At 47.1% G+C, this 26,674-nt stretch overlaps 1 protein-coding gene across 1 annotated transcript; it reads left to right on the forward strand.

Annotated features, from left to right (window-relative positions):
* The first annotated feature begins 1,821 nt into the window (after positions 1–1,821).
* NOS3 (nitric oxide synthase 3) lies at positions 1,822–26,479 on the forward strand. Its single transcript, XM_001371375.5, has 26 exons — positions 1,822–2,048; positions 4,012–4,114; positions 5,162–5,310; positions 6,247–6,409; positions 9,708–9,799; positions 10,436–10,577; positions 11,024–11,163; positions 14,953–15,127; positions 15,804–15,905; positions 16,712–16,906; positions 16,995–17,068; positions 17,366–17,510; positions 17,913–18,017; positions 19,327–19,394; positions 19,983–20,099; positions 20,271–20,445; positions 20,986–21,118; positions 21,251–21,329; positions 21,525–21,712; positions 23,272–23,444; positions 23,742–23,952; positions 24,075–24,162; positions 25,326–25,447; positions 25,622–25,770; positions 25,973–26,167; positions 26,280–26,479. The coding sequence occupies exons 1-26, from the start codon at positions 1,912–1,914 to the stop codon at positions 26,439–26,441; spliced, it is 3,582 nt and encodes a 1,193-aa protein (XP_001371412.2). The 5' UTR covers positions 1,822–1,911; the 3' UTR covers positions 26,442–26,479.
* Positions 26,480–26,674: the final 195 nt, after the last annotated feature.

The raw sequence follows: 26,674 nt of genomic DNA on the forward strand, positions 1-26,674 counted from the left end.
TAGGGTGCAGAAATATACACATTTTTTTTGGACATGGCCAATATGGGAATTTGTTTTGCTTGGCAATGCATATTTGTTATAAGAGCAGCTTTTTTTTCTTTTTTCATTCAAAAAGTGGAAGGTGGAAGGGAAAGAAAATAGATTTTTGTCCACTGAACAAAAAAAATAATTTAAAAAGAAAGTTATATTTCTAATTCATTATATGCTTAAAAGGAAAAGCAAACTACATACAATATGAAATATGTAGTTTCATTTAGAACTCTTTCTGTTTTACTTTGTATATGGGAATGCTTATTTTATATGTTTTTATGTTCAGAATAAAAATAAATAAAAATTTTAAAAGTTGATGCCTTCTTAAGTCCACCTATCTCTACTTCCCCTATCAATCCTCTTACTTTGACCTTCACTGATATTCAACAATGCAGCCAATAAAAATGTTTTGGTTCCTTCCTGTCTGTTTCTGTCTTTTCCCTTTCCCAGACTGAAATCTCTTTTTTCCACTTCCTTTTCTCTCTGTCTCTCTGTCTCTCTGTCTCTCTCTGTCTGTCTCTGTCTGTCTCTCTGTCTCTCTCTGTCTCTGTCTCTCTCTGTCTCTCTGTCTCTCTGTCTCTCTGTCTCTGTCTCTCTCTCTCTCATCCAAGCCTTTTCTCCAACCCCAAGAACCAAGGTGAGCCCTGAACTACAAGTCCCTGCATGCCCTGCTACCTGGGGGACATTAAGATAATGCCTATGGGCCACCGAGTGTTTTGGGAATTGTAGTCTCTCCATATCATTCTGTTTCCACAACTCTTCAAGAGACTCAGGTCTTCCCCTATAGACAGTTTCCGACTCATCCTACTGCTGTTTCTATCTACTGACCTTCTACTCTCCTGAGACCACATGCGTCAGAGGCCGGTGGGGTGGGGGTGCAGAGAAAGCTTCCTGTCTCTTTCCTCACCCCACCCCCTCCTTGATTCATAAGAGGAGGGTGAGGGGGTGCCAGGAAATTGGGGCAGGGAAGGGAAGGTGGGGTTTCCCTCAGCCAAATTCAAGGGGAAGCATCCTTGAAGGATTCTACAGCCCCAGATTGAGCCAAGGACCACAGCTTCCATAGTGCCACAGCCTCAGGTTCCTGAAGCCCCCAAAACAGTTAGCTCGAGCAAGGTAGTAAAAAGAATGGCCCCCAGATGACCTCTCAAATCCCTTCCGTCACCCTAATTCTATTTTACTTACTATTAACCTCCATGCTCAGAGGAGCATCTTTGACCTATTTAATCAGGAATGGAAAATAAATATACAGGAGCGCCTATGGGGCGGCAGACCAAGCCTTGGTTCTGGGGTTCAGGCCCCAGACTATTACTACATGTATGCGTTTGGCTGTGTCACTGAATGACTCCCAGATACATTTTTTAACATCTGGAAATCGAGACTGTTGGATTCGATTATTGCCCTGAATTTCTCAATCCCACCATCCTAAATTCGTGTCCACACTTGGTTTCTCCCCTCAAGGTCAGGAACTTGGTTATCTGATTCCTATCCCCAGATTTTAAGGACCCACCATTCAGCTCTCCCCCCCCCCCCCTCTGGCCAGCACCACCAGAAACACACCACCATCACTCTCTGTTCAGTTCCCAAGGTCAGGACACCTGGGTTCCCACTTATCAGCCACCAAGGCTAACAGGCTCCAAACGGAACCCCAGTGTCCGGGTCCCCCACCCCTCACAGAGGGTGTGGGGCCCGTGGCCTTTACTGCCTCCCAGCTGAGCTGTTCCTGTCCCATTGTGTGTGGGGGCGGGGGTGAGGCTAGGGCCGAGCTGCCAACCCTTGGTTCCCCCCAGGCCAGTCCCCTCCCCTCCATCCCCCTCCCCTCTCTGTTTCCTAAGGAAAAGGCCGGCCCTTAGCTCAGAGCTGCCTAGTCACAGAGCGGCCAACATGGGCAATTTGAAGAGTGTGGGTCAGGAGCCTGGCCCGCCCTGTGGACTGGGCTTGGGGCTGGGGCTGGGATTATGCAGCAAACAGAGCGGGACTCCAGGACCTGAGAACGGGGGGCCACCGGTGGCTGACATCAGGTGAGGGTGCAGGGGACCGCCGTTGGGCTGTGGGTGCTGGGCATTTGAGAGCTCCCATGGCAGGGACAGACACATCCAGGGTTTAAGGATGAGGAAGACTACTGTTGATGGATGGAATGGTCTGGAGCTGGAAAGCAAAAAAGTAGGGCTGGAAAACAGGACAGAGAAAGAGTAAGGCTTTTGTTGTGTCCCAAGAGAGTACCAAGACCGAAGGGGCGATTAGGAAGTCAGTGGAGAGCTTAGGAAGTGGAAGGTGTCTAGGGCTTTCCCAAATCTGTTGAGGAAAGAAGGGGAGAGGCTGAGGAGCTGGGATGGTAAAGATGATAAATCGGTGGAAGACGGAACACTCTTCCCCTCCGCTTTCCCCATCCACCTACCCAGTCAGCCTCCTTCCCAGAAGATACACTTGACAATGATTTTTTCTAGGCTCCTCCTAAGATGATCATTCTGGGGCAAGAAACCCAGATTTGACCACAGGAGATGTCCAGGCCCAATTCTCTGATCCAAGAGTTCTTAATCCTTTTTTGTAACACAGGCCTCTTAGTCGTCTGGTGAAACCTGTAGACCTCATATCAGAAAAATGTTTTTAAATAATTGAAGGAAGTGCTAAATTTTCCTTAGAGGTTAGTGAAAATAAAGATAATTTTTTTTCCAATCCAAGTTCATGGACCCCCTGAAATCTATCCTCAGACCCTGGGTTAAGAACACCTGCTCTAATCTTATCTGAAGTTAGCAGCCCCTAGTTCCATCACTGGAGGGGAAATCAGTGCTAGTGGGAAGGAAGGGAAAGAGATTTAATTGGGGAGCCACTGAGAGAAGGCACCCAGGGGACAGGCAAGGGGAAGGAGAGGGCTTGCAGGCAAAAATGGGGAGTTTGAAGGCAAAGGAGCAATGGGATGGAGACACAAGGGAACAGGTTATCTCTGATCCAAAGGAGAAACCCAGAGCTGCCTGGGTCCCCTCCCTTCCTCCCCCACAGTAGCAAATCTGGGAGGAAATGATAACACTCCTGAGGCTTCCCTTCACACGATTTCCAGTCCTAAACTAGCCCTTAGCAGCTCTCTACTGAAGAAGGGGTCCAGGCAGCAATCTGGAAAATCTAGGTAAAGGAATATTAGCTGGAGATTTCATAATAAGGAACTCCATCCAGTCCCCCTGAGGCTCTTGTTATGTCCCTGGACACTAAGGCTAGTTCCTGGTGTGAAGTAATAGGGTCCTGGTGCCATGAGAGCAGGACCCTGCAGAGGGTATGATGGGTGAGAATTTTGCCACAGGCAAAACGGAATTTTCAACTTCAGAATTGTCCAAGACTTGATTCTAAAGAAAAAGGGTTCTAGTAGGGTAACATGAGGTCAGAGGGAGACAAGAGGAGACATTTCTCCCTCTTTGAGATGTAGCTAAGCAGGAAAAATAGAAACTTTTTACCTAGAAAGTCTAGCTTGAGCCCTTGAGGCACAGCCAAAGATTCCCCAGCCCCAGAGGTAGCACTTGAGAGCATGGCAAAGGAGAAAGGCAGACACTGAGAAAGGGGTACCAAAGAAGGAGATCCTTGAGGGGAATGGTCAAGGACTGAGTGATACATTCAGAGAATTTCAAAGGCCTCTTCAGGAGAAATCATTTTCCTTGTAAACTATTCTCAATGTTCCAGACCATTGATGGCAAACCTTTTAGAGACCGAGTGCCCAAACTGCAACTCCCACTAGGCAAGTGAGCCCCCCCCCTTACCCCAGACAGGGGAGGGAGGAAGTATTGCCATTGGGATGCTGGACAGAGGGGTGAGTGATGAGAGAAATGTCCTCAGGCACCTGGAAAGAGGGTGGGGAGTAGTTCCCTCCTACACTGGTGCCATAGGTTCTTGGACACAGCCCAAGGGCAAAGCCCTGTTATATTTTTAGTCCTGGGGGTAAGTTTTTGGGGAAGCCAAGAGAGTCCACTATGACTCCATTTCCTTACTCCTCAACAGCCCCCCTGTGGCCCGGCCACCTGAAGGACCCAAATTCTCAAGAATAAAGAACTGGGAAGTAGGAAGCATCACCTATGACACACTGAGTGCCCAAGCCCAACAGGTAAGCTCCCTGGAACTTGCCCCTCCTCCAACCTTCCTCTTCTCCTCCTTAGAAAAGAAACCCATTTAGGAGGAGTTCTTTCATCTTTTACAAAGAGGACCATTTAGGAACAGAACCTGGTACCTCCCAACCTTTCTTCCCCCAGATATGACTCAGAATCAAACCCAGGACTAATCCCAAATACCCCACTTACCACTCTCTGTCAATACCTCAAACCTTGAAACTGCATTTAAGGGAGAGCATACTGGACTATGAGTCATAAGGTGTGATTATTCTAGCCCCACTTCTGCAAAGTGACCGACTGTCTCAGATTGGCTGTCAAAGAGAGATAATAATCACCATCCCTACCTAATTTATAGTAGTGCTGTTGTGAGAGATAGATAGAAAGACAGACATTTCCTATGTGCCAGGCACAGTGCTAAGGCTAGGGATACAAATACAACCAAGCAAAAGAGTTCTTTCCCTCAAGGAGGGAAACAATATATTTTAATGGAAGAAGACAAAAAATGAAAGTAAGATAGGAAAGGGAGGTCAGGCACGAGAAGAGGGGGATGACAAGGAGCGGAGATGGCCAGGAAGCAGTAGATGGGCACAATTCTGGACAGGAATGAGATGAAAGCTCACCTTTCAGAGCCTGGAAGTCCAGGAGCACAGTCTATCCTTCTGGTGGGAGGAAAATATGGTTAACTACCAGGAGCGTACCCAGAATTGTCTGCAGATAGTTGGGAAGAGAAAATGGAGAGAGTCAACAGATGCTCGGGAAAGTACTTGGGAAAGGATGTGCTATGGAAATAAAGACTGGATTGATGACACTCTGATCTTAACCTTGGTCTTAACCACATCCTAACCCTAGCCTTTACTCCTCCCTCTGACTCCAATCTTGACACCAGATGCTCCCACTAATTCCTACAACCCCTCGGACCTCCCCTACCCATCACAAACTCTTGAACCTCATCTGCCCCCCAATTCCCCTCCCTGAACCACCCCACCAGACCCCATCACCTTTCTGTGACTTAGCCACTGACTCCTCCTATTCTTCCCCACCAGGATGGACCCTGTACTCCACGGAGATGCCTGGGCTCCCTTGTGTCTCCAAGGCAACTTCAAAGTCGCCCCACGGAGGGGCCCCCATCTCCTGGCCAGCTACTGATCCAGGCTCGAGATTTCATTAACCAATACTACAGTTCTATCAAGAGGTGAGAGCTACCCACCCCAAAGCCATCCCCTTCACCTCCTGTCCTGGGAAATCCCTCAGCACCATGTGAAGCACTGGATGAACAACATGGTGGACAAAAGAGAGCCCTGAATCAAGAAGTCTTGTTCTGCCATCTATTCACTAGCTATGTAACCTTAAGGAAACCAGACTGATGAAACCAGTGAGGAGGCCTCAGTCTTCTTAACTATAAACCCCTTAGATGCCTGCTCCAAATTCCATCTGCCAGAATGAGCTCACCCTAAAGAGAACCGCATAGTGTAATAGAAAGGAAGGAAACATATATATTTATTAAGTACCTACTATCTTCCAGGCATTATGTTAAGTGATTTACAAACATTATTTCTTTTGGTCCTCACAACAACCCTGGGAAATAGGTGCAATTATTATTTCAATTTTATAATTTGAGCAAACAGAAGTTAAATGACATGCCATGGTCACACACGTGGTCAAATTTGAACTCGGATCTTCCTGATCTGTCCTCTATGCACTCTCTAGGAAGAGCATGGATAAAAAGTTTGAGACCCCGGTTTCCAACTTGGTTCTGCTCTTTACTACATGCTTGATCTTGGGCTTCAGTTTCTTCATCAGCAAAATGAGCTCGTTGCCTCTCTGATCTCTGAGGCACTTATCCAGTTCTTGGTGCTAGGAAACGAGCCCACTAGGATTCCTCAGACCCAAGCTCTGACCTCTTCCCATTCCCCACCCCTTAGACCCCACAGAGCCTATCAACCTTTATCACTCCAATTAGAGACCTCGTACTTATATGGGCAAATGTTCCCTGGGGATCAGTCACCATGCTTCCACACAACTCCCTTCAGCACTGCCTCCCAAATTTCCAGCAGTGAAATCAGGGAGCCTTGAGACCCCTTCCTTCACCTTTTCTCCAACCATCCTTTCTCCTTTCTGCTTTCCTCAGGAGTGGCTCCCCAGCCCATGGACAACGGCTTGGGGAAGTGGAGGCTGAGGTGGCAGCCACAGGCACCTACCAACTCAGGGAGAGTGAGCTTGTGTTTGGGGCTAAGCAGGCCTGGAGAAATGCCCCTCGATGTGTGGGCAGGATACAGTGGGGGAAGCTACAGGTAAAGAAAGGATAGAAGGGCATTAACCTTGGAGGAAAAGGCCAGGCAGCCAGGAAAAAAGGGTATGGGGTAGCAATGGGGTCAAAAAAGAAAATCTATTCTTTGGCTTGCTGGGAGGAGACTGTCCTTTGTGTCTAAAGGGCATTACTTTATTTTAAAATAATGAAGTAAGTTTTATTGATTCTAAACTTTAGGGGAAAAGGTGGCCTAATACCAAATTTATGTGTATAATTGTTTAAAAATCTGACTAAAGATTACATTTTATTCAACCTTAGATATTATCTGTTATCAGAGAATACTTTGACCTAATCTATTTCTTTTTTTTAAGTTTATTTAATTAATTAATTTAGATTTTTTTTTCCCCATGGTTCCATGATTCATGTCCTTTCCCTCCCTCCCTCCCACTCCCTCTCATAGCTAACAAGCAATTCCACTGGGTTTTACATGTCCCACTGATTAAGACCTATTTCCATATTAGTATTTGCACAAGGGTGATTGTTTAGAGTCTACATCCCCAAGCATATCTGACACATGTGATCAAGCGGTTGCCTTTCTTCAGTGTTTCTGCTCCCACAGTTCTTCCTCATAAGTCCCTCAGAAATGTCCTGGATCATTGCATTGCTGCTAGTAGAGAAGTCCATTACATTCGATTCTACCACAGTGTATCAGTCTCTGTGTACAATGTTCTCCTGGTTTTACTCCTTTCACTCTGCATCAATTCCTGGAGGTCATTCCAATTCACATGGAATTCCTCTAGTTCATCATTCCTTTTAGCACAATAGTATTCCATCACCAACAGATACCACAATTTTTTCAGCCATTCCCCAATGGAAGGGCATCCCCTCATTTTCCAATTTTTTGCCATCATAAATAGTGTGACCATGAATATTTTTGTACAAGTATTTTTCCTTATTATCTCTTTGGGGTACAAACCCAGCAGTGCTATAGCTGGATCAAAGGGCAGACAGTCTTTTAGCACCCTTTGGGAATAGTTCCAAATTGCCCTCCAGAATGGTTGGATCAATTCACAACTCCACCAGCAATGCATTAATGTCCCAACTTTGCCACATCCCCTCCAGCATTCATTACTTTCCTTTGCTATCATTTTAGCCAATCTTCTAGGTGTCAGGTAGCACCTCAAAGTTGTTTTGATTTGCATCTCTCTGATTATAAGAGATTTAGAACATTTAGATTTAGATTTTCATGTGCTTATTAATGGTTTTGATTTCTTTACCTGAAAATTGCCTATTCATGTCAAAGGGCATTACTTTAGAGGTACACTCAGGCTGGCCCCAAGATCCATCTTCTGTGGTCCCCAGCCCACTAGTCAATACTATCCTGCCATTGGTAGAGGGGTTGGAAAGAGAATACTAAACAACTAAGATAAATAGACACAAGTCAAAAGTCCTTACAAGGCAATATTCAGTGCAACTCACTTACCATTTGTGAAGTGCTTGGCCTGTAGGAAGCAGCATTGGATGAACAACATGGCGGACGAAAGAGCACTGAGTCAATAAGCCTAGTTCTGCCATTTATTCACTAGCTATGTAACCTTAAGTAAGCCAGTTCCCAAGACTCAGTCTTCCCTTGTAAAATAGGAGAAGAGGGTTGGATGAGATGACTTGCTGAGGTCCCTTCTGGCTCTTGATCTTACAAACTGTTATAACAAGACTGAGTAGCTAAGGACAATAGAGGAGAGATTGGTTGGATAAAATTAATTAAAGGAAGGCTTCTTGGAGGAGAACCCTTCTATTTCTTCTTCACAATCCAAGGTGGGTCATAACAGGGAAACTCCTCTCAGGTTAGCCTGATAAGCTTTCATATCCAAAGAGAATAGAAATCATAAAAAAATGTTTAGCAATTATATAGCACCATAAGTCTTGTAAAGTATTTTGTGGATGCTATATTTCATTCAATCTTCATGACTCCCTGAGGTCAGTGAGATGATTATCCTCATTTGGCAGATGGGGAAACAGTCTAAAAGAGGTTAAGTGACTTGCCTAGGGACACTCAGCTAGGAGGCATCTAAGGAAGGATTAGAAACTGGGGCTCCAGATTCCAAGTCTAATACTCTCTCCACTGTTTCCTAGCTGGTCATGCTTGAGGCCCCTCAGTAGTGGGGCCTACCCTTGCCTTCAAGGAGTTTACCACATCCCCTCCAGCATTCATTACTTTCCTTTGCTGTCATGTTAGCCAATCTGCTTGGTGTGAGGTGATACCTCAGAGCTGTTTTGATTTGCATCTCTCTGATTAGACAAGATTTAGAACACTTTTTCATGTGCTTATTAATGGTTTTGATTTCTTTATCTGAAAATTGCCTATCCATGTTAAAGGGCATTACTTTAGACAAGTAGAAAGAAGAGGGATCCCTAATGATCACAACCTGCTCCCTCTCAACCATGTGGGAAGCAAACCAGGAAAGGGACAGAGGAACTGTTGGGAAAGAGGGCACAAAAACATACCTTTGTATTCAGCTCATGGAGGAGGACTAAGTCCTATTACTCATTAGGTGTTAGTATTTTTAAAAATCCTTACCTTCCATCTTAGAATCAATACTGAATGTTGGTTCCAAGGTAAAATTTCTTTGTCATTCTTTTTTTTAAAACCCTCACCTTCTGTCTTGGAATCAATACTGTGCATTGGTTCCAAGGCAGAAGAATGGTAAGAGCTAGGCAATGGGGGTCTAGTGACTTACCCAGGGTCACACAGCTGGGAAGTGTCTGAGGCCAGATTTGAACCTAGGACCTCCCATCTCAATCCTGGTTCTCAATCTACTAAACTACCCAGCTACCCCAAGGACACTAATTTTCAATCCTGGCTTTGGCATGTACCTGCTGTATATGACCTTGGACAAAAATTTTAAACCCTTTGAACCGCTGTTTTCTCACCCGTAAAATGGACATAATCTTTATATTCCTTTCCTCAGAGGGTTGTTATAAAGATCAAGAAACCTAAGAAGAGTTGGTATATCTATAGTAATGGAAGATTTACAAAGCACTTTCCTTAAAGTGCTTTGTAAGTCCTTAAAAAAAAAGACCCTCTGAGATAAATAGTAAAGATGTTACTATCCCCATTTTACTGATTAGGAAACTGAGGCTAAGAATGTGAGCTCCTGTGACTTCCCCACTCACGTAGCTGTATGGGAGTATCCAACTTGATGAACCTGAGTCTCTGACTCCAGTTCCAATGTTCTTGCCCCCAACTCCTTAGAAAACCCTAAAACACCACATATATAAATACAATCCATGATCGTTTTCATCATTGGATTCAATTCCCTTACTCTATCCCTTGGCTCTAGGTATTTGATGCCCGAGACTGCAGCTCTGCTCAGGAGATGTTCACCTATATTTGCAATCACATCAAGTATGCCACCAACAAAGGCAACCTTCGGTAAGTGGCCTGATTTGGTACCTTCTCTCCTACTCTCTCTCAATATGGAGAACTGCCCTACTCCCTATTTACACCCTTCCCATCCAGGATTTGATACTCTAATTCTAACCCTGATGCCCATAAGACATTCCTCCCTCAACCACAGAGCCTTAACCAGCACAGGGCCACTGGGCCTTTGGCTCAGGGTGCCTTCATGGTGATGGAAAGAAAGATCTATTTCCTCCTCAGAAGGAGGATGCGCTTCTTCCTCGTGATAATTGCTATCATGGGCCTCCCTAAACCACCTCAAAGTGTTGTTGCCTCTGAGTTATCCTTTCCAGAGTCCTCTTGGCAGGGTATACCTCTTCTAGAGTTCAGTATCTTCCCCAACCTCTGTGGGAGCACCGTGTATCTCCATCTGTCATCTGACTGGACTGTGGACCGTTACCGTACCTCACCCCAGTCCTAGCTCAATTTGGTCTGTGGTAAAAGAATCCCAAGTCATAGCTCTGCCTTCTACCATACCGTGGGGATCTTCCCCATCCCACCCCACCCCATCAAGCACAGCCTTTCCTCAAAGTCCTTCAGCAAGTTTGTACAGGAAGACTGAGAGTATAGAGAGTATATGGGAAGATCTGATGTCATCTTCTTCCCTAGCTCAGCCATCACAGTGTTTCCCCAGCGCTCCCCAGGCAAGGGGGACTTCCGTATCTGGAATAGTCAGTTGATCCGATATGCAGGCTACAGACAACAAGATGGCTCTGTCTTGGGGGACCCGGCCAATGTGGAGATCACTGAGGTAGGTGATAGGGTCAGAAACTTGGCCAACATGAAATGGAAGAGGTGAGATTGGCCAACATGGAAACAGATCAGAAATGAGGGATGTGGGATGGCTAATGTGGGGATTATTGAGGTAGAGGATGAGGTGCTTGGCCAATTTGGAGGTCACTGGATGGTAGAGGAGATAAGGAGCCATTTGGAGATTATTAAAGTGAAAGATATTTTTGTCATTTTATCATCAAGGTGGGAAATGAGGGATGGCCATTGTGGGGGCCACTGAAGTACGGTGCCTGGCCAACCTGAAAAGCACTAAAGTAGGGGAGATAGGGTAACCATTATTGGATTATTGAGATGAAGGATGGGGATACTTGGCCAACATAAAGATTGCTAATGAGTCATGTGAGATGGCTAGTGTTGACATCCCTGAGGTAGGGGAGGATCATTCTCTGGAAACTCTCCCCTCAGCTCTGCATCCAGCATGGCTGGACCCCAGGGGATGGACGCTTCGATGTGCTGCCACTGCTGCTCCAGGCCTCAGATGAGCCACCTGAACTTTTCCCTCTGCCCCCAGAACTTGTGCTGGAGGTGCCACTACAACATCCTACGTGAGTGGTATGGGGAAAGAGGGAGGAGTGGCCAGGGCTATGATGGTTTGGTCTGAGGGAGCTCCTGAGCACTTCTCCGATTCCTCATTCACTAGTTTAACAAGCAAGCTCTGAGGAGGTACATTACAGTGGATAAGTCAATGATGGGGATATAAGAAGTATAAAACAGGGCCTTTATTCTCCTGGAATTAAGGGTCTAGCGGAGGTAAAGAAGCATATACACAAATAACCATAATGCCAAGTATAGACATGGAAATAGAACATGAGCAAAATGTTCCAGAAACAATCACAAGAAAGAGAGAAGAAGGCCAAATTTCATAACCCTCACCTCAACTGAGGTTTTAGTTCTCCTTTCTCCACCATCTCTACCAGGCCTATACCTTCAATTTGGGGTGTGTGATAGCCTTCCTATAATTCAACACTTACCCTAACCTTTATCTGGTTTCTTGAGATTATAAATATTCCCAAATCCTGTATGTGCCTGAGAAAAACCATTTGGATATTCAAAGAGATTTGATCAGTGACAGAAAAAAAGAGTCACACACTTATATCCCTAGATGTGACAAGCCACCAAATGTGGGAATATTAGTCTAGGAAAATAACAACAGTAACATATACTAGTCCCTCCCTCCACCAATAAATCCACCATTACTTATTGTTTACTCTGTGTTGGGCCCTGGTCTAAGTGCTAGATACCCTAAAAAGAAGGAAACATTGGCCCTGACCTCAAAGGAGCTTACAGTCTAATGAGGGACACACGTGAATAATGAAGTATACATGTAAAGTCTATAAAAACTAGCTGAAGATGATGACAATGCTCTCCACAGCCAAAGAAGGAATTGTTGGAGTCTGAGGCAGATCAAAGCAGGCCATCTGCCACCATGTTTTGTAATTAAGATTTCTATTTCCTGGGGGAAGCTGGGTAGCTCAGTGGATTGAGAGCCAGGCCTAGAGACGGGAGGTCCCAAGTTCAAATCTAAGCTCAGACACTTCTAGCTGTGTGACCCTGGGCAAGTCACTTAACCCCCATTGCCTAACCCTTACCACTCTTCTGCCTTGGAACCAATACACAGTATTGATTCCAAGAGGGAAGGTAAGGGTTTAAAAAAAAAAAGATTTCTATTTCCTGTGTGATAGGTGTCTCCTATCAGGACATAAGCAATATGGAAATCTGTGTTACATGAAAGTAGGGATATAATCTATATCAAACTATTACAGACCACCTCTGGAAAGGGGGAAAAGAGGAAAGGGAGGGAAGAAGAAAATCTGAAATTTTTAAGTGTTGTCAAAAATTATTTCCACATGTAACTAAAAAATATCGGGAGGAAAGAGTAGATGACGGGCAATCTGAGAGGAAAAGACATTAATAGGTAAAGGGATGAAGATTACCCACAGCAGGTGACAGCTGAACAGTCTTGAAGGAAATCAGGGAAACTAAGAGGCAGAAGGGAACGGACAGTATTCTAGGCAGGGTGGACAAGTGATGCAAAGACACAGGCATGAGAGCTGAAGTTCCATGTTTGGGGAAGACAAGTAGGCCAGCATATCTGGAATGTAAAGAGAGCGTAGGAGAGTTAAGGATAAGAAGACTTGAAAGTCAGAAATCAGTCAGGTTATAAAGAGCTTTAAATGTCAAACAAGGGAATTTATCTTTGATCCCAGAGGTAATAGGCAACTACCAGATCTCACTGAGCAAGGGTGTGAAATGGTCAGACCTAGAAAAATCATCTTGGAAGCTGGATGGAAGATGAAATGGAGTGGAGAGAAACATGAGGCAGACAGACCAGTCAGACTATTGCAATAATCTAGGGGAAAGGTGACAAGAGTGATCTAGGATTGTGACTGTCTACGTAGAGAAAAGATATATGGGGGAAATGTCGTAAGGGTTGGATTTGCAGAATAAGAGACTGAGAGGAATAAAATACAACACCAATGGTGCAAGCCTGGATGATTCTAAGAATGGTAGTACTCTCAAGAGGAAGAGGGAAACTCAGAAGAGGGTAAGGTTGGGGGAGGGAAATTAATGAGATCAGTTTGGGATAGGTTGAGTTTGAACTAGATCCAGTTGTCCAAGAAGCCTGGGGACTGTAGTTTAAGTAAGAGACTAGGCCTGAATCCGAGAAAGACAGAGAGGTTCCAGGTTATAAAGGGCTTTAAATGTCAAACATTTGATCATCCAAACCTATGAGGTCTGATGAGGTCACCAAGCAAGATAGCATAGAAAGAAAAAAGAAGAGGGCCCAGAACAAAGCCTGGAGGGGAGGGGGGAACCTAAGGTAGATGGACCATGGATGAAGAAACAACAAAGAAGACTGAGAAGTCATGAAGAAGTCAAATAGGAAGAGCACTAGGAGAGTTGAGGAGAGAGCTGCCAAGAGGAAAGGTGTCAAATGCTGTAGAGAGGTCAAGAAGGACCAAGACTAAGAAAAGGTCATTAGAATTGGCAGGGTGCAGCGGTGATCTTGGTTTCTCAAAGGTTAGCAGTAGAACACAAATTCTAATAGATCTAGGAAGCTGGAGAGACTTCTAGCACAATCCCAGATAGAAAGAGAAGCGTGATTTTAAAAGGCTTTTCATGGGAAGAATGGCCAGGTGAGGAACAGACCCCTGGCTATAGTAGCTCATGACTGGTGTATATTACACAATTGTGCCCTACACCAGTGGAGAGAGAAGCCATCAAAGTGATTTCCTAATACCTTATAAAATGCTTTCTTTGCTCACAAAAAAAAAAAATCTGAGCTATGGGAGGTAGCCAGGTGGCTTAGTAGATCAAGAAGCAGGCCTGGGTTCAAATCTGGTCTCAGAAACTAGCTGTACATCCCTAGAAAAGGCACTTCATCCTCATTGCCTAGCCCTTACAGCTTTTCTGTCTTGGAACCAAAACCCAGTATTGATTCTAAGATGGCAAGTAAGGAGTTTTCTGATAAATAAATAAATAAATAAAAGTAAATGTTTGTTGATTGATGGGACTGACAAAAGCTAGGGACCCTAAGAGACAGAAGTGAGGAGGATCTGACAGCAGCAAAGGGTTGTATATGGGCCAAAAGGCAGGAGATAGAATGTCACATACAGAGAACAATAATTAGATCAGTTGGACTGGAGGGTAGACTTCCTGACAGGGAGGATGCTTACACTTCATACTTCCCTGGGCCAGTGCTCTCAGCGGTGAGAGGGCAAATCCATGGCTTTTCATCCTCTGCCATTTTTGCCTGAGCCCTATGAATCCCCCATAGGAGATATCCCCAGGTGGGCTCCACTCACTTCCCCAGGTTCTGAGTGATGTGTCCTAGTTCATATCTCTCCTGCCAGAGAACCCTCCACCCAAAACCCTTCCAAGTCTAAAAAGCCAACATTACACACACACACACACACACACACACACACACACACACACACACACATACATTAATTCCATGAAATTCCTACCTACACTAAGAAAAGGATGATTTTATCATCACTACAGAGAAAAGAGGTCACTATCAATTCTGTGAATGGAACGAGGTTGTTTTGGGGTTTACATTTCTCATCATCCATGTTTAGCATAGAGCCTGACACCTGCTAGGTGTTCAGTAAATGATTGATGACTTAGCTATAGATCAAAGAAAGTTCTGTGGGGGAGATGGAATTTGAGCCTTGAAATATGGGTAGGATTTGTCAGTGGAAATAAGGAGATGGAGGCCATTCTAGACTGAGCACAGCTCAGTCCCAAAATAAGTCAGACACGGTGCTTCCTGTTGATGTTATGGTGTCCCTCTGCCATTTTTTCTGCCCTGGTCCCACACCTGGCAGGCTGGAGTGGTTTGAGTCCTTGGGTCTCCGTTGGTATGCACTCCCGGCCGTGTCCAACATGCTGCTGGAAATTGGAGGCCTGGAATTCCCTGCAGTTCCCTTCAGTGGATGGTACATGAGCAGTGAGATTGGCATGCGCAACCTGTGTGACCCCCACCGCTACAACATTCTTGAGGTGAGGGCTTGGGCAAGGGCCAGCCACAGTCCCTAGGGTACCACTGTGATCTCAAAGAGGAAGAAGACTGGGAAGACAGGAGCTCAGTGATACCTGGTTGGCATTTCTGGGCAGAAGCAAGGAAGAAGGATAAGAAAAGGAGGGGAAAGGAGGACTAGATTTTGGAGGGGGAAGGGGAAAATCACAGTAATTTCTCCTTCCTATGCTTCCCTTACAGAGAAAAAGCCAAGTCAACCTCAAACCCACCCATGTCCATATATCCCAGGCTCTCCCTCTCTCTCTTTCCAATGAGTGTTACTGCATTGATACTCATCTTGAGGGAATTTGACAAGAAATCCCTGTTGGGTCAAGATAGCCATGAACTGCAAGAGGGAAATCTCCAGGCTCTCTCACTCCTGTGAAGAGTTTAGAATCTGGGGCAGCTAGGTAGCACAGTGGATAAGTGCCAGCCCTGGAACAAGGGAGGACCTGGGTTTAAATCTAGCCTCATTTATTTCCTAGCTGTGACCCAACCTCAGCTGCCTAGCTCTTGCCACTCTTCTGTCTTGGAATGATACTAAGACAGAAGGTAGAGATTTAAAAAAGAAAAAGGCAAAGAGCTTAAGGTCTTAGGGACTGAGAAAATTGTCTTCCTACCCTCTCCCCACCAAACCCTCCTATGTACCCCTGTTCCCAGGATGTGGCTGTCTGCATGGACCTGGACACCCGGACAACCTCGTCTCTGTGGAAGGACAAGGCAGCTGTGGAGATCAACCTAGCAGTGCTACATAGCTACCAAGTAGGAAAGCAGAAGAGGATGGGGAAGGAGGGTTTGGAAGTGGGAAATGTCCAATTGCTGAAAGTTATGCTGGGGTTGTGACTCATGTCTCACTAAGGTGCCCAGCTATATCCTACCCTGAACTATGACTTTGGGCCTTAGTTCTTACCACCCTGAATTCGGGCAGATCTAGTCACAGCATTTTAATGAGTTTTGGGAACTGTAGCTTACAGAACCCACCGTTTTCTTAGTACTATGAGGGCACAATGCATGCTGGTTATAGTTTGATGGAGTTCGTTCCAGTCAACTTGTAACAATTTACAATATGTCTTGGGTAGCATTTATATATCACTTTTTTATGGTTTGCAAAGCATTTCCATATGTTATCTCATTTGAGCCTCATGACAGTCTTGCGGGGGAAGTGCTATTATTATCCCCATTTTACAGATGAGGAAAGTGAGGTTGAGAGGTTAAGTGACTTGCCCAGAGTCACATAGCTGAGTAAAGGTCTTCTTTTTTTCAAGATTAACGCTATCTACCTAATACATCCCCTAACTATCCCAAGGGACTTGGTATATACATAGTGAATCATAAGAGCAAAGGCTATATGTAAAATGCAGCTACCTTGTGCGGTTACTCAATTGGTTATGGTATTTCAAAAGGTTTGGCCATAATGGATATTGTAATTTGTGGGGAGCAGAGATAGATCTGGCACCTGTTAGGAACAAAGATGGGATTTGTGAGAAATTGCAGCATGGAGCTGAGTCCTCCCACTCTACTCTTTCCCTGCCTCAATGTGAACCCTAAGACCTTCCTTTCTTCCCCAGCTGGCCAAAGTGACCATTGTGGATCACCATGCAGCCACAGCCTCTTTCATGAAGCATCTGGAGAATGAGCAGAGGGCACGAGGTGGCTGCCCCGCTGACTGGGTCTGGATTGTGCCTCCAATCTCTGGCAGTCTTACTCCAGTCTTTCACCAAGAGATGGTCAACTACTTCTTGTCACCTGCCTTCCGCTATCAGGTTCCTATGTCTCCCACCCTGATACCCCTTTATCTAATTCCCCACTCAGCTTGGTCACTTGCACTGATCTCTGATACTTCCACTCTAGCCTGACCCATGGAAGGGGACGACAACAAAAGGCACTGGCATCACCAGGAAAAAAACCTTTAAGGAAGTGGCCAAGTATGCAATCTCTGAGCTCCCTCCTCAGGTCCACAAATCCCTCTGTGCACACCAATCCCCCCAACCAGTTAAGGAGCCCCATTTATGATCCCTTCCTCCAAGCACATTATGGTTCTGACTAATCCATGGCCCCCCTACTCACTCCCATGTTCCCCAACTACCTTCTTTCCAATGACTCCCATTCCACAACAGTCCCCTCCAGAGAATCTTCTACCGGTCTATGTAACTAACTGCCCTTCATCATTGTGCCTTCTGTGAACTCTGTTCCTCCCTTTTCCAATCCCTATCTTCCACCAGTGCAGTGAAGATTTCAGCTTCCCTGATGGGCACAGTGATGGCAAAGCGGGTGAAGGCAACGATTCTGTATGGCTCAGAAACTGGTCGGGCCCAGAGCTATGCCCAGCAGCTGGGCAGGTTGTTCCGGAAAGCCTTCGACCCTCGGGTACAAAATGGGGAGGCAGGGTGGGGAGAATGGCAGCCTAGAGCAGGGGAGGGAAGCTGGGCAGGGTGTGGAGGGTAGTTGAGGGAAATACATTAGGGAGATAGATGAGCCGACATGCTGTGGGAGTGATGGCTGAAGGGAGTTGGAAGGGTGAGGGAGAGGAGCTGGGAGACAGCAAGAGTTCAGAGAGAGATGAAATCAAACTCCAAAGGAATCAGGACAGCACTAAAGGCAGGGAACACAGAGAAGGCAAGAAAGATAGAGACAAACCTAGATCAAGCCAGTATTCAGGTCACAGAAGAGGAGGTCAAAGTAGGAAGAAGTGGGGTAACAGGAGGTATTAGAAGGCTAGACTAGGATGCTACCTCTCCGATAACTCAACACTCCTCCCATATCCCCCAGGTCCTTTGCATGGATGAATATGATGTGGTGTCCCTGGAGCATGAGACCCTTGTCCTGGTGGTAACCAGCACATTTGGAAATGGAGATCCTCCAGAAAATGGAGAGGTAAGGACCAAGAAGAAAGAGGGACCCCTAGGCAAAGGGGATGGGAGGTGGCTCAGCATTAGTCAAATAGATGGAAAAGGAAATCTAAGAAAAGGCTAGGTAGTCATGGTAGTTTTCTTCCATTTATACATCATTTGAGCCTTTGTCCAATCTACATCACACCCACACACCTGTGAATTCTGCTGCTATGTTGCCATTTCTTAAAAGAAGCTAATGGTTCAAGGTAAGCCTAGAGAAGCTTCAAGATTTATTCCTGAGCCCTGCCTTCCCCTCTAGATTCCTCTGCTATGAGGTAATTAGTATGCCTAGGTTGAGAAGTATGGACAGAGTGGTTAAGCTTTCTTTAGGCATAGATTACAAGAGAAATAAAGCATATGGGTATTCTTCATACTTGTTTAGAAAATAAAAATAGTTTATTTAGACAATTGGACATTGATTTATATATACATATATATATATATATACTACTTTCTATCACAAAAATATATCCTTTGGTTTAAGTATTTTTTTCTTTTTTTTCTTTTATTTTTTTTTAAATATATTTTATTTGATCATTTCCAAGCATTATTCGTTAAAGACATAGATCATTTTCTTTTCCTCCCCCCCACCCCCCAGGTTTAAGTATTTTTATAGGCTATTAAGTACTAATTTTGAGTACCTTGTTACTAATTGTAACTGTTATCAGTTCTTTCTCTAACATCCTGCCATCCACAGGATGCCCACCAGTCATTTTCACTGCTTCTGCCTCCTGGATCTCTTTCAGCTTAGAGAGGGCTACTGGCAAAAAGGCTAGTGTTCAATGAGAACCATCTCTTTGGCATATTTCTCCTACTCATACTAAGCAACAGATAACCTTAAAAAAACTCAAATTTTTGCTCTGACACTTATCAGCTCTGTTATTAATCAAGCCACCCACTCAAAGCCTCAGTTTCCTTATTTGTAAACTAAAGATAATAATACTTGCACTACCTACTTCATGGGGTTATGAGAAAAGTGTTTTGTGAACTGTGAAGTGCGCTATAAATGTGGCTTGTCACCATCATTATTATTGTTAAGTTTTGAGGACAAGCCATCCTTAGCAGCTGTCTAATTCTGTGTCTGAGCTCAGCTCTCCCACTTTTCTGTCCTCCAAACTGTCTCTCAAAAGTACTACAAGGTCACTGGGCTATTTCTCATGGAGAACTTCTCCCTTTAACCAGAGGCTGACTGAATCTGACTTTGAAAAGGGCCAGACCTTTATTCCTTTGACATAATCTGAAACAGAACAAAACATGGATTTTAAACAGTTCTTTTCTTCACATCCCTACAGAGGTTTGCAGCTGCCTTGATGGAAATGTCTGGCCCCTACAATAGCTCTCCCAGACCAGAGCAGCACAAGTAAGAAAGAAACTAGAGTTGGAAGACAGGGTGGGAAACCAGCTGGAACACATGGGAGGGAAGAGGGCCCTCAGTTTCCTATCATATCTTGATTCACTTGATGACACAACACAGGCCCCTTAGTGGGGGTGAGCCATCAGCTCTGGAAAGCAGGCCCAGCTGGGCCCAGGATGCCCCCAACCCACGTGAAGCCTGATCCATTCCAATCCCAAAGTGGAAAGACCTCGGGAGATTGGGTCCACCAGAGGCCACCTTCAAAGACAGGAAAGGGGATGCTCCAGGGCAACATCTTCAAGTCAAACCTCCTGGGTACCTAAACCATAAACCCCAGGGCCCTCCCCCATAGAGCTGAGCAGAGCTGAGCCCCAAGGAGAAGGGCCTCTCCCACGCCAGGCAGGCGAAGGCTCGAAGGCACTCTTTCTCTGGATGTCTCTGAGTTCTGGTGATGTCTGTCACCCTTCTTCTCTGTGTCTGTCACCCTCTTCTGGCTGTGTCTCTGGGATCAGGCGATGTCATCCATTGTGTGGCTGTCTCTGAGGTGTCAGGGTACTCTGTGACATCCCTCCCCCTTTGCGCTTCTTTTTCCAGAAGCTACAAGATTCGTTTCAACAGCGTCTCCTGCTCAGACACGTTGGTATCTTCTTGGAGACGGAAGAGGAAAGAGTCCAGTAACACGGACAGTGCAGGGGCCCTAGGAACCCTAAGGTCTGGGGGCTAGGGAAGCTGGGGAAGGGAACCTTGAATACCTCCATGTCTACATGTCTGTAGTGGGTTGGACCTGGTAGGGCAGAAAGACCTGAACATTCTCAGAACCAGGGCCAGGGAAGCCTTGAGAGAAGCTTTGTCCTTTTTGATCTCTCCCTCTTCTCCTTCCAGGTTCTGTGTATTTGGGCTTGGCTCCCGGGCGTACCCCCATTTCTGTGCTTTTGCCCGAGCAGTAGACACACGACTGGAAGAACTGGGAGGAGAGAGGCTACTGCAGCTGGGCCAGGGGGATGAATTATGTGGCCAGGAAGAGGCTTTCCAGGGCTGGGCCCAAGCTGCATTCCGGGTGAGTCCCCAATCTGGTCACAGCCTCCCACCCAAGACTAAATTTTGACTTCTATCCCAAATCTGAAATCTAGTCCCCTAACAACCACTCATTTCTGAGACAAGGTACCACAGGCCATGGGCATCTCTATCCCTGATGCTAGGCTCCCATCACATTCTTTCTGTCTTGCCTTGAATTCATTTTTCTTTCCCCATCACATACTCAGCCCACTGTGCCATCTTCGTTCAACAAGGCTAATAAATTACTACTACATCCCTCAGCTCTCTTTAACCTGCTCTCTTCCTTTCTTCAGGCTCCTTTCCTAAAACTACAACTGCTAAACTAGTTTTACTGAGACTTCCTATTCCAAGGAAGGATTTGAGCCCAGACAGTGGCCCAAGACTTGGTCTTAGAATCCCAAGTTCCAGTAAATACTTCCCTATCACTACCCTTTCTCTTCCCCTTCGTGCTGGAGGTCCCCCTCTGAGCCACTAGAATTCTGGGCCAGAGGAAAGCTTCCTAACCAGCCTACTCCCCTCCTCTCTTTCTCTGCCTGAAAAGGCCTCCTGCGAGACCTTCTGTGTGGGGGACGATGCCAAGGCTGCTGCCCGGGATATATTCAGTCCCAAGAGAAGTTGGAAGCGCCAAAGATACCGCCTGAGTGCCCAGCCTGAGGGGCTCCAGCTGCTACCCGGTAATGTCCTGAGCTCCAGGCCCACCCCTCCGTAGGAGCTCTGAGGGCCTCTCCCATCTTAGCCCTCTGTGTCCCCAATATCCCATGTTCTCTGGATCCTGAGTCAGGCCCGCCTCTCTCTCTGCCCTCCAGGCCTGATCCACGTGCACAGGCGGAAGATGTTCCCAGCCACTGTCCTCTCAGTGGAAAACCTGCAGAGCAGCAAGTCGACGTAAGGGCAGCCTGACCTCATCCCACTATTCTCCCTCCTGGCTGGCTCGTCCCCCACTCTCTTAACCCTGAGGAGGTTTCTCCTTTCATTTTTAACCCTCTACACTCCCCCCCCCATGGGCCTCCAGACTCCCTTTCTCCTGGTGTCCCTCCCGCCTACCACGGCCCCCATCGTTCTCCTCCCTCCCCCCATCAGCCGAGCCACAATCCTGGTGCGTCTGGCCACAGGAGGGCAGGAAGGCCTACAGTATCAGCCTGGAGACCACATTGGAATCTGCCCTCCCAACCGACCTGGCTTGGTGGAAGCCCTGTTGAGCCGTGTGGAGGATCCACCCCTGCCCAGTGAGCCTATCGCTGTGGAGCAGCTGGAGAAGGGGAGCCCAGGTAAGGTACCTTTCTCAATGTGTCACATGAGACACAAAGCAGGTTGCAAACCCCCCCCCCCAATGTGGCAAGATTCCCAGGTAGGCAGGCCCTACTTCTCCCATCCAGGATGCTCAAGCTGCTCAAGGTTGTCGCTAGGAACCTGCGGCTCCTCTTTTTCTCTCCGACCAATCTGAATAATCCATTCCTTTAATCACTTGTAAGCAGGAGGAGGCTCTAAAGGCATTACTAGAAAATTAAAAATGCCAAAGCACAAAAGGGGAATGACAGAGTCCAAGCTTGAGGGGAATGTTCCTGTGGGATGGGGGCAAGGGGGAAGAGACAGTCCTGGGGCCTTGCACACAGTAGCTGCACGGTAAATATTTGGGGGGTTGTATTGAATGGGCCTGAGCTCAGATGTTCTGGACAGGAGAGCTTCTAGAATTAGGGCAGGTTCCTTTTGCAAAGTCTGTCTTGAGGGATGCCACGTGGGTGGCTTTCCCTTCCCACAGCCTTCTGCCAAAGCACCTTGGGGTCTAATCACAGAGCCCTGCCATGAATTACCACTAACGTCAGGTACTACCGTCTATGATGGAAAACAAGGTCAGAGAAGGAAAAGAAGTGTCCTTCTTTTCTACATGAAACACTACATGAAGGCACAGTTAGTACCTGCACATGTCACAGGAACATCCACCAGTGCTCTCTCCTATCCTTGGGAAAGGGTGGAAAGGCCAAGTGCCAGCCAACTGAGGCCCCTTCCTAGACTGGAAAGATATCTGGCTTTGGAGTCAGGGCAGATAGGTTCAGATCCCACCTCCACTGCTCATGTGTACCACAATGCATAAATCACCTAACCTGTGGGCTTCAAATACCTGATCTAGAGGGTTGATGCAATAAGAGAAGATATGTGAAGGGCTTTGTAAACTTTCAGGGCTTTAGAAATACCAGGGTAATCTCAGAACAGATGTTTCTTCCAGCTGGATCCCCTGCCCCTTCACTGAATATACAGCTCCTACTTCGCCTACATTTACCAAGAGGTTCAGCAACTTGCTAAGGGACAGTCAGCCAGTATGTGTCAGAGGGAGAATTTGAACTCAAGTCTTCTTGTTTTCAAGAGTCAGCTTTCTATCCATTACTTTATGCTGACTCTAGAAAGAGCCTAAATTTCCATTTTTAATTCAGAAAAGTTATGCTCCTGGTCTGTGGTTAGTCCTTTATCCTCAGGCTTTTTTTTTTAACCCTTAACTTCTTTCTGTCTTGGAATCAATACTTGGTATTGGTTCCAAGGCAGAAGAGTGGTAAAGGCTAGGCAATAGGGATTAAGTGACTTGTCCAAGGTCACACAGCTAGGCTGTATCCAAGATCAGATTTTAATCCAGGACCTTTCACCTCTAGGCCTGGTTCTCAAATGCACTGAGCTACCCAGCCATCTCCTCCCTAATCATTTTGTGAAGGGAAGATCCCTTATCCCTAAAGACACCTCAATTCCCACAGAGAAAGCAAGTCAGGTAACATCTCCAGGCCCCTGAACTCTATCTTAGGACCCACACCTCTCATGATTCCTGTTTTCTCTCCTCAAGGTGGCCCACCCCCAGGTTGGGTTCGGGACCCCCGGCTGCCTTCATGCACATTACAACAGGCTCTCACCTTCTTTCTGGATATCACCTCCCCCCCAGGGCCTCAGCTCCTTCGACTACTCAGCACCCTGGCAGAGGAGGCCAGTGAGCAGCAAGAGCTGGAGGCCCTCAGCAAGGTAGAAAGGGGGTGGCGGAAGGAAGGAAGGAAGGAAGGAAGGAAGGAAGGAAGGAAGGAAGGAAGGAAGGAAGGAAGGAAGGAAGGAAGGAAGGAAGGAAGGAAGGGAGGGAGGGAGGGAGGGAGGAAGGAAGGAAGGAAGGGAGGGAGGAAGGGAGGGAGGGAGGAAGGGAGGGAGGGAGGGAGGGAGGGAGGGAAAGGAGAAAGGAAAGCAGGAAGGTATGCTAGTGTACTGAGAGCTGAAATGTTTCCAGGGTAAAGGGTTCCCCAGACTCCAGTCTCTCTGTCTCCAACCCAGGATGCTCGGCGCTATGAGGAATGGAAATGGTTCCGTTGTCCTACACTTCTGGAGGTGCTAGAGCAGTTCCCATCAGTGGCACTGCCAGCACCTCTCCTCCTCACCCAACTGCCTTTGCTCCAGCCACGGTACTACTCGGTCAGCTCTGCACCCAGTGCCCACCCTGGGGAGATACACCTCACAGTGGCTGTGCTGGCCTATAGGACACAGGGTAAGATCTACATGGGAAAAGGGGGTAAAGGGCAGGAAAATATATAACCCCACCTCAGAAGTGAAAACCTGGAGTCTCTGTCCTGTCCCTTTTACCAATACTGTCTTTTCTTTTTCCCCTAGATGGGCTAGGCCCCTTGCACTATGGGGTCTGCTCCTCATGGTTAAGCCAGCTCAAGGCTGGAGACATAGTGCCCTGCTTCATCAGAGGGTAAGAATCCCAGGAAAGGACTTTAGGTGTTACCTAGTCCAACTCATTTTACAAAAGAGAAATCTGAAGTCCAGGAAATGACTTGCCCAAGATACTGATCAGCAGAAATGGGATTTGAACCCAAGTCTTCTGATTCACCACAGAGGGCAGGAAAAGAGAGAAGGAACACTAAGGAAAGAGTAGAAGATTGTATATGGAGGAGGAAAGCTTGGGGCTCACATTTTGAGCCAATCCAAGACAAAAATCTAGATACCCTAATTCTCTTCAGCTCTCAAGTGGCAAATTTCTAGATACAGCAAAATAGATTGCATCCTGGAAACTGTCATCTCCAAACCCCTACTGCATCCTGGAAACGGAATTGTGGGTCAGATGACCATCTTTAACAATAGTTTCAGCCAGACTACTGAGATGGAGAGTAAAAGGCTTTATTTTGCCTGGCAAAATAAGGAATACTGCCCCATTTTCCAGCTTCCAGAAATGTATGGGCTTTGTTTGCTTGTTTTAAAACCATCACCCTCTATCTTAGAATTAAAATTAAGTATTGAATCCAAGGCAGAAAAGTGCTAAGAGCTAGATAATTGGGGTTAAGTAACTTGCCTAGGGTCACACATCAAGGAGTGTCTGAGAGCAGATTTGAACCTAGGACCTGCCATCTTTAGCTCTGACTCTCGGATTACTGAACCACCTAGCTGCCCTAGAAATGCATGTTTGAAAGTAGGACCTAGGACAGTTCCCAAGATGACCAATGCAATAAGATCCCCCGAAACCTTGGATAGGGATCTCGGACCTCATGTAGTCCAGTTTCCCCATTTTACAGATAAGAAAAAAGCCCCAGAGAAGTGAAATGACATAGGGCACACAGCTAAGTGAAGTTGAACCAAGACAAGGGCCCAGGTCTCCTAACTTCCTGGTCCAGTGGATCCCCCATTATTCCACAGTTTGTCCCCTAAGGAATGTGAACACCAAGGAAGGATAATAGAATTCATAGCAGTCAGTATTAGTAGTACTAGTGATTCCCTAATAGATCTTGTCTTCCAGGCCGATTCATAAAAGGCTCCCTTGTTTCCCACCCTCACCAGCCTGGACAATCAGCCTTTCCATTAGCAGGCAGGAGCCCAGGGGAGCTAGTAAAGCAGGAGCTTGACTTTGTGCCTTTCACTCAGGGCTCCATCTTTCCGGCTTCCATCTGACCCTAACGTCCCCTGTATCCTTGTGGGGCCCGGTACAGGCATCGCCCCTTTCCGCGGATTCTGGCAGGAGCGGCTACATGACATTGAGAACAAAGGTAAGATCTAATGCTATGAGAGTAGGCAGGGCTGGGGCCTGGATGTAGCCAGAACACTCAGACAAGAAAAAGCCTGGGCGAGGAACAGAGACATGGGCAAGAAGCCTGGGAAAGCAAAGGGGGAAGGGGGCGCGGGTTAGACACAGTCGACCCCTTTCAACAAGTTGTTTCCAGGACTGCATCCGGCCCCTATGACCCTGGTCTTCGGATGCCGCTGCTCCCAGCTTGACCACCTTTACCGAGAGGAGGTGCAGGATGCCCAGCATCGGGGAGTCTTTGGCAGAGTCCTTACAGCCTTTTCCAGGGAACTGGATAGCCCCAAGGTTGGGAAGGGGGGGAGGAGGGAGGGAGGGAAGGAGGGAGGGAGGAAGTGGGGGGCTGGAAATGGAGGACAAAAAAAAAGAAGATAAGAAGGGAGAGGAAGAAACAGGAAAGGAGTGACAAAATGGGGAGAAACAAGGGAGAAGAAGTAGAGGAGGGCAAAGCTCCACACGAGGCCTTGGGGCCCTTTCCTGCCTCCTCCAGACCTATGTGCAGGACATCCTTCGGACTGAGCTAGCCTCCGAGGTGCACCGCGTGCTGTGCCGGGAGGGCGGCCACATGTTCGTCTGCGGAGACGTCACTATGGCGACCAGCGTCCTGCAGACGGTGCAGCGAATCCTGGCCACGGAGGGTGGGATGGAGCTGAGTGAGGCCGGAGATGTCATTGGGGTGCTGCGGGTAAGAGGAGGCGGGCCGGGGGCAGACTGGGGACAGGGTGGGCATGCGCAGAGTGTGGCGCGGACACCACCAGTTCGCCCCGCCCTGTGCCTGAGCTCCCGGCCTCCCACAGGACCAGCAACGCTACCATGAGGACATCTTCGGGCTGACGCTACGGACGCAGGAAGTGACGAACCGCATTCGTACGCAGAGTTTCTCGCTGCAGGAGCGGCAAGCGCGGAGCGCCGTGCCCTGGGCCCTCAGCGAGCCCACCCCGGAGACCCCCGAGTCCTGAGGCCCCGCCCACCTTCATTAAAGCGTCTAGTTTTGATAGCTCTGCCTCTGCCTTATCTCCGAGTCCCGAGGGCCGGGGCGCCGACCCAGCTTGGGAGGAGGGGGCCCGGGGTAGTCCAGGTCGTGCGCGCTGCCCTACTTTCCAAGGAAGAATCCCGGGCCGCAGCCCTCTTCCCACCTTCACTCAACCTGTCTGTACCGGAAGGCTTGGCCTCTGTGGGCTATGTCCCTTTC

The sequence above is a fragment of the Monodelphis domestica genome, chromosome 5 (assembly GCF_027887165.1).
Source record: "Monodelphis domestica isolate mMonDom1 chromosome 5, mMonDom1.pri, whole genome shotgun sequence".
NCBI lineage: Eukaryota > Metazoa > Chordata > Mammalia > Didelphimorphia > Didelphidae > Monodelphis > Monodelphis domestica.

What these genes read in the sequence shown, in the direction of transcription:
- NOS3 (XM_001371375.5), top strand. Translation starts at nt 1,912, where the DNA reads ATGGGCAATTTGAAGAGTGTGGGTCAGGAGCCTGGCCCGCCCTGTGGA. An exon ending in GGGCCCAAGCTGCATTCCGG is followed by an intron (nt 20,446 to 20,985) that starts GTGAGTCCCCAA and finishes CTGCCTGAAAAG; the next exon opens with GCCTCCTGCGAGACCTTCTG. An exon ending in GTGCCCTGCTTCATCAGAGG is followed by an intron (nt 24,163 to 25,325) that starts GTAAGAATCCCA and finishes CCTTTCACTCAG; the next exon opens with GGCTCCATCTTTCCGGCTTC.